Source organism: Macrosteles quadrilineatus, unplaced genomic scaffold, assembly GCF_028750875.1.
Source record: "Macrosteles quadrilineatus isolate MER2022 unplaced genomic scaffold, UCM_ALF_1.0 Scaffold_41__1_contigs__length_1036756, whole genome shotgun sequence".
NCBI lineage: Eukaryota > Metazoa > Arthropoda > Insecta > Hemiptera > Cicadellidae > Macrosteles > Macrosteles quadrilineatus.
The window spans coordinates 19,815-28,123 of NW_026542634.1; the positions used below are offsets into that span (position 1 = coordinate 19,815).

Below are 8,309 nucleotides of genomic sequence, written 5' to 3' on the forward strand. Positions count from 1 at the left end.
GTTACAAAAGTGTATTTTATTTAATAGGAAATAGCCTGAATACTAGAATAAGATTACACCTCAGTTTGAAAATAAATAATTTAAATATTTAAATCAGTTATCAGAAATTATTACTTGAGAAAATTACATATATGATTAGTTAATTTTATGGAGTTGGGAATTAGTACAAGTTTAGAGTGTTTGAAAAGCCCGCCAGTCCAGTTGACAGTGTTTAACGTGTAGGCCACCGACCATGCGCCGTGGACTCTTTTGGCCGGACCGGCGTGTCGATTCCTGCACACCACCGGACATGCGCACAAGCGGCTAACCTTCTCTGCGGCCGCGATCGACTCCAGGGGGTCGGACAGTTGATCTACGACTATAAATCCGAGCAGTTCGAGTTTTAACCTTCTTAGAATCCTTTTTCGGCCGGCGTGAACCCTTGGAGTAATTAGTGTCCTGGAATTCATCTGTCGAAGGTAGGAGACGGCAATCAAACATTCCCTAGTTTGTATTGATTTTCACTATTTTACCAACCTTTTTATACCGTTAGTTAGTCAGCTTAACATTCTGCTAATTCTTTGCTAATTAATTATTAATTGTCTCTTAACTGACACTAGCACTACTCTAGCTAGTTGGTCAGCTTAATACTCCCCGAGATCCCTGTACTGACGCTAACCTTCTTAAACCGTTAGTTAGTCAACATACAGTGTGCTAATAATCTGCTAATTACTTGATACTTGAATCTTAACTGACGCTAGCACTCCTAAGGCTAATTGGCTTTGATATTAGAACATAGTACAGGTATCATAGAGTACATTGCTGTATATTGCTAACCTCCACTAACAGTCCTGAGCTTATTGACACCAACCTCCCTTTGTTGGTTAGTCAATCGTGTCCTTTCTACTCGACAAACGGCCATTTCAACTTATAACAATTAAAGTATTCGAGCTGAATGGTCAAGAAATTTGTTAATTATCACCGTTCACCAGGGTAAAGTCATTCAATTTTCCCGATCAACGTAATTGATTATGATGTTATGATGAGTGGTTAAACCACCAACACCTGTGGGCTGGTCTCGCATGAGAAATACCACACTCTGAATCAATTACGTATTTTATTTTAAATTGGCCATATCTTTCAGTAATCCTAATTTGACTTGGAAGCTTTAATCCATCTATCCCAGAGAGATTAGAAATTACCGAAAGTATTCAGTAATAAAAGGTTTGCCCTTATCTTTGTTTACATATTCGGCCTAATATTATTACAAGATTATCTGATAACTCCCGATTAACTCTGTCCCCTGGAATTTTCTTAGATAAAGAAACCCCACACTGCTAGACTGTCTATCCGACGCTCAAATCTATTTAAATTCCAACGTACACAAAAATGTGCGTTACAAAATGGCGCCCGAACAGGGACTTGTAATAGGGAATTTGTGACTTGTAAGCTCTCACTTAAATAGGAAGTTTCCCAGTCCACCTCTTGTTCTACTCCTGAATATTTCTCCGTGGTTGTTTGTCCTGTATATAACGACCTTTTCCATATAATCCTAGTAGTATTTCTGCTAAACTAAACGCTTTTGCAAAAGTTTTCTCTGCTTTGCCGCTTGCCTGCTACAAACCTTGAATTAACAATGGACAGTTCATTGATGTTTCCTTTGAAATACTTGATCAAACCTTGGAATAATCTTCTCTTCATGGGAGTGAATGGAAGTGACTCAAAAAATGGCCGATCCTCGAAAATTCAACCTACAACGAGAATAGCTAGTGCTCCTACCACCACTAGTACATCTTCGCGGGTGACACCAACAACAAGCGCTCACACGTTGTCTCCACCACCGGTAACTCCTTCTCCGTTAGCAGAAACTTCTACCTTAATGACGACAGATATACCATCGTCCGGCTTGATATCGACGACACCGTCAACAGCTACGGGAGCTATCCCTAAGCAACTAGTTACGTCAATAGACCAGACCCCGGCTGCAATGACTGCTAGTTGCCCCGGTCTACAGATACCACCCGCGAGAAATGATACTATATCCCCTAGCGAATCGGATCCCAGAACAGGATGGATCTATCTTCTCAGACGACATGAACTTGAAAATGAAATGTTGAAGTTTAATTTATCCATTGAAGGAAACGTGGATACTCTTCGAAGAAGGTTCAGCTCATTCATCCGAAACGGGGGAAATTACGAAGAAACATCAACTCTGACGGCAACCACACAACCTCCTGTACACCCACTTGGCAGAGTTGCGAGTGGACTGCTTCAACCACCATCCTATGACAACACCCAAGTTGCCTTCGCATCGAGACCACCCATTCCAACATCTCGTCCACATAGTATCCGTAGCGCCGAGGAGATAAGTATCCGTGAAATGCTAGGTCTTCCCTCTTCTGCAAGCTTCCGAGAGGTACAAGAAAAGCTCAAGGTGTCGTCTAGCCACGAAGGGACCTACCCAGTCACAAAACCGCAAGCTACTTTCCATCCCCACCACGAGGGAAACACCGCTCTAGGGCCACATTCAGAATTTCAAGAGTACTTATTTCCTCGATCATCTCAGCAGAATCGGTCATTTGCGAATTTGGAAAAACAGAATGAAGTAGAAGCTAACAACTTCTCCCCGAACACTAAGACCAAGGACGTATCCCAAGTCTGCACTCAGGTCAGGAAATGGGGCCTTAAATTTGACGGTGACCACGACGCAGTGTCATTTATGGAGCGACTGTGCGAACTACAGGAATCATATGACATATCTTGCGATATGCTGATGAAGGTGTTACCAGAACTCCTGAAAGGTGAAGCCCTTTTCTGGTATAGGAACATTAAGTCCTCTTTGAACACTTATGACGACTTTCTGACCAGTTTTAGGGAACAATACTACCCCCCGGACTATTTGAGAAATTTGGACCTGGAAATCCTAAAAAGGACACAAGGTGAATTAGAACCAATCAGAAAATTTACGGTAGCTCTCACCGCCCTTATGCGTCGTAGAGGTACCTTTTCAGTGAACGAGACACTGAACAAACTTTACTCAAACATGAGGCCAGAGTACAAGCTTATAATGCGAAGAGAGAATTTTCACACGGTTAGAGACTTTCTTCATCAAGCTGAAGGATATGAACTTTACCTCCGGGAGAAGAAAAATTTCCGACCACCCCCGAACCCTGCTCAAGCGTTAGTTCCGGAAACAGCCTACAACACTAAAACTCGCTCATCAAACGTTTTCAAGATAGATGCCGTAAGTCAGCTTTTAAACCATCCGTCCCCCAGTGACGAATCACAGTTCACAGGAAAATCTCTACATCCCCCACCAAGATTGCAACCCAACCGGAGTACAAACAATAGCCACACGGTAGCTCGGACAAAATTGGTTTCGCACCAGGCGTCTCCCTCACCAGCTTCTGCACCTAATACGAGATCTTCATGTTGGAACTGCTTGAAGAGTGACCACTTATATCGAGACTGCCCGGTGCCGAAGATAGTTCGCTGTTTCAATTGTGAAAAACCTGGACATGCGTATAAGGAATGCCGCTTACCAAAGAAACTAAGATGTGTCCATTGTAAAACCGAAGGGATTCGTACCATAGATTGTCGATGTCTATCGGGAAATGTGAGTCGAGGCCGGAACAGCAGAGGCAACCCGAGTCTCGAGAAGGAGAAGCCTCAGAACTAGCCAGCTGGAAGAAATGCTTAGAATTTATAAAGAATTTCAGTATAAGTAATTTTGCAGAACACGAATCTGCGGACACTCGGCCCTTCATCACTATTAACATCAGCGGCAAAGTCTTTCGAGCACTGTTGGACACGGGATCTATAGCTACTATTGTGGGAGAAAAGGTAGCCCAACATTTGATTACGAGTGGATATCAAGCCAAGAGATCAAATATCTCGCTAAGCCTGGCTGATAATTCTCGTGCGGTGGTAAACCAGGCTTTTGAATTCACAGCCAGAATTAATCAACATCAATGCATCATACGAGCACTCTATTTACCTCAGCTAACTTCACCGATGATTATTGGTATGGACGTTATCCAGGCAGAGAAATTGATCCAGATACCGAAGTATATACCCCCGAAGCAACAGTCTATGAGAAATGAGTCACCTTCCACAAATGCGATCTCAACTCTAACCGAAGTTCAAAATCAGCGTCTCCAGGAATTTTTGAAGAAGGAGCTGGAGCTATTCAAAGACGTTCCGGGCCGCACCACGCTGTTACAACATCAAATCCGTCTAAAATCGTTCACGCCGATTAAGCAGCGATATTATCCCCGGAATCCGGCTATGCAGGCCGTGATTAACGAAGAAATTGATCAAATGTTGGCGGAGGACGTCATTGAACCATCTTCAAGTCCGTGGAGTTCACCTCTAGTACTCATCAAAAAGCCCTCTGGGAAATATAGGGTTTGTGTGGATCTGCGTCGGGTGAATCAGTGTTCGGAAAAGGATGCATATCCCTTGCCACAAATCAATGCTATACTCGACAAGCTGCGGGAAGCTAAATATATTTCAACCATTGACCTACGCAATGGATATTGGCAAGTGCCTTTGGAGGAGAAGAGCCGACCAATCACAGCCTTTACGATTCCAGGCCGGGGATTATTCCAATGGAAGGTCATGTGCTTTGGACTACACTCTGCGCCAGCGACATTCCAGCGTTTGTTGGACCAAGTAATCGGACCTGAGTTTGAACCCCATGCTTTCGCCTACCTAGACGATCTCATTATTGTCTCCAAGGATTTTGACCAACATCTTGAAATTCTGAAATTGGTATTCAAACGACTGCGTGAGGCTGGGCTGGTAATGAATGTGGAAAAATGCAACTTCTGCCAACAGAAATTAAAATATCTGGGCCATATTGTAGACGACACAGGCATTGGTACGGACCCCGAGAAGGTACAATCTATTGTTGATTTTCCAGCTCCAAAGTCCGTAAAAGGAGTCCGAAGTTTTCTTGGCCTGGCATCTTGGTATCGGAAGTTTGTTCCTGATTTTGCCCGGATATCAGCACCACTAACAAAACTGCTTAAGAAACATGGTCAATGGGATTGGCGTGAAGCTCAACAAGAAGCGTTCGAGACTCTGAAGCAAAAGCTTACTTCGGCTCCGATATTAAGCTGTCCAGACTTCACTAAGCCTTTCACCCTTCAAGTCGATGCCTCAAACGAAGGACTCGGGGCTGCATTAACCCAACAGCTGGATGATGGGGAAAAGGTGATTGCTTTCGCAAGTCGTCTTCTTTCTGATGGCGAGAAAAAATTCTCCACTACCGAAAAGGAATGTTTGGCACTCGTCTGGGCCACTCGGAAGTTCCGACCATACATAGAGGGATACCATTTCACGGCTATATCGGACCACCAAGCCCTAAAATGGTTGATGTCACTAGAGAAACCATCTGGGAGACTGGCTCGCTGGATCCTCGAGCTGCAACAACTGGACTTTGACATACAATACCGGAAAGGAGCTCTACATAAGGTCCCGGACGCCCTTTCTCGTTACCCGACGTTAGAATGCCCTGAAGTAAAGGGAGAAGAAAGAGTATTAAGCTGTGCGACAACTGGAAATACCACGAGGTCAATGCAGGATAGCGTAGTGGACCCAAAATATGACACGAGAAATCCCAAGAAGGCTAATTGGCTAGTTGACATTAGGGAAAAGTTAACGAAAGGAAAGTATGGAAGGAATTACACCCTTCGAGACGGGAAGGTGTACAAGAGAATTAAATCTCGGTCTACTAAGGGCGATTCTTCGTCTTGGTGGAAACTGTGTGTCCCTCCAGATCTCCAAGCCTCAGTACTGAAAGAAACTCATGACTCCCCTACTGCAGGACACCTTGGGATGTTCAAAACCATACAGAGATTAACAGCCCGCTATTACTGGCCCCACTGTCGGAAGGCTGTCAAGGACTATGTGCGAAAATGTGAGATATGCCAACGGCACAAGGTGGACCAACAGAAAGCCATTGGGAAGATGCACTTTCGTCAACCTCACGGTCCTTGGTATACCGTCACTAGTGATCTCGTCGGGCCGCTTCCTCGTTCTCGCAAAGGAAATCGCTTTTTACTGGTGTGTCAGGACTCTTTTACCAAGTGGGTGGAGCTAGCGCCTTTGACAAATGCTACTAGCCATCAGGTCTCCAAAAGATTCACGGATCTTATCCTACTACGATATGGTGCCCCGGAAGTTCTGGTCACTGACAATGGCACCCAATATACCTCTAAGATATTTTCCGCACTAACTCAGAGCTGGAACATTACTCACCAGTTTACTGCCCCGTACTCTCCCCAAGGAAATCCGACAGAGCGAGAAAACAGAGTCTTAAAAACAATGATCGCTCAATACGTGAAGGGTGATCATCGCGCGTGGGATGACCACCTTGACGAATTTCGATTTGCTGTTAACACCTCAGTTCACGAGTCAACAGGGTATACCCCTGCCATGTTAAATTTCTGTCGGGAACTAAAGCCACCTCACTCACTCTACGGCGCCTTAATGGAGGAAGGTGCCAATGAGAATGTTTCTACAGACGATAGACATCGCCAACGCATTCAGCTGATGGAGCGATTGAAGAATAAGTGCCAAGCTAGTCTGCAAGCATCGCACAACCGTCAGGCCCGCTATTACAACCTACGTCATCGTGAGAATCCATTCCAAATTGGTCAACTTGTGCTAAAAAGGACGCATGTTCTCTCTTCGGCTATTGATCACGTAGCAGGCAAGCTGGCACCAAAATTTGACGGACCATTCAAAATTATCGCAGGGATAGGGCGAAACATGTTTAGGCTGGAATGTCAGGGGAACCAAACTACCTGCGTGGCTCATGCCAAGGACCTTAAATTGTTTCACTCCTAGACACCTCGCACTCCTGCACCGCGGGTGTGTCGCCCCTTCCTCCCTACTAACCCGACGATTGTCGTATCCTACTGATCCCGACACACATTCACTTTCTGTTACAGGCATGGAGCGAGAACTTATAAAGGTCCCAAAACAGGAAATTGACAAACTGCGTCTACTACCCTTGTCAGATGGTGAGAAAGGGGGCTACCTAAACGATCTGCATATAGACAGCTATTTGCGTCTACTAGAGCGGCGAAGTCGCCATACCCCCGGACTACCAAACACCATGTGTATTGACTCACTTTTCCTGACCGACCTACGGAGGAGAAGAATCGATGCCGCCACTCGGCGATTCAGGCGAGTGAACCCCTTGCTACCGGAGCTCCTGCTGGTGCCACTCTTCATCCCTGGAAAGCCTGTGGGGCACTGGGCTCTGCTATCGGTACACCCAGAAAAGAAGCAGGTTCACGCGTATGATTCGATGGGATACAAACACCCCCAGGAGATGCGACAGCTATTTCACGCTCTGCAGAGATACGCGCGGGTGAATGACATTCCCTGGTCCCCGGAAGCCTGGCATCTGCAGGACACCTCTGATTTAGGGCCACGTCAAAAGAATGGAGTGGACTGTGGAATCTTTGTACTATGGTTTGCTGAGCTGCTGTCCAGGAAGCAACCCATCCCGCACGCTCCCTTCGAGTTGGACACCAAGTGGTGGCGTAATCACATAGTCGAGACCCTAACAAACCAACATTTGGGAAGCGTAAGTCTCCAAGGAGAAATCCCAATAGACCTGTCCGGTTGGGAATGGATGGAAGAGGCATCCAAAGGCAGCGCACCTTCCCCCTCACCAGCCATGGATTTGAACACCCTGATGGAGGCCCTGGGCGAAGCCTGCGACTCACCTATCGACCGGAAGCCAGCATTGCAGTCAGGGGAAGAGGATTGGGAGAAGGTGACCGAGGACGCCTTAGTCGGAGTAGCTGAGGGAGATCTTCTGCCTCCACCAGTCGTCGTTGCTTCGCCTGCCTCCCCTTGCTTGTCAGTCCAGGCGTCAGAAGAGCTTCTGGAAGACATGGACTGTACGGCCACTCCGGAGCAAGAAGAGGCTACGACCAACACTGTCCCGGACGAACCCCATGTGGTCACTCCGAGGGAGGAGCCGTCGACGTTCCAGCCCAGAAGGTGGCGGCGGAGGAACAAGAAGAGGACAATTTACCTGCCCGACGGCACCAAACTGCGGGTGCCCAGAAAACTTTTGCTAGGTTACTAAAAAAAAAAAAAAAATAAATAAAAAAATAAATAAATAAGGCCTAGAGAAGTTATTTTGTTTTAAGGTATCTTTTTCGTTTTAGAAAAATGGTTATTTTTAGTTAAATCTTTCTGATGTTGTTACCAAGAAGTGGTAGAAGTGAATAAGTTCCGGAGCTGTGATTCTTTTTTTGTTCCTTTACGTTAGAAGTGATTGTTTTTTGTTCCTTTTTTCTGTT

The 8,309-nt window shown here is 45.7% G+C and overlaps 1 protein-coding gene across 1 annotated transcript; it reads left to right on the top strand.

Moving 5' to 3' along the window:
* The first annotated feature begins 445 nt into the window (after positions 1 to 445).
* LOC129005896 (uncharacterized) lies at positions 446 to 8,092 on the top strand. The gene is made up of 2 exons (XM_054434935.1): positions 446 to 458; positions 6,939 to 8,092. Exon 2 carries the CDS (start codon positions 6,941 to 6,943, stop codon positions 8,090 to 8,092), a length of 1,152 nt encoding a protein of 383 aa, XP_054290910.1. The 5' UTR covers positions 446 to 458; positions 6,939 to 6,940.
* The last annotated feature ends 217 nt before the right edge of the window (positions 8,093 to 8,309 follow it).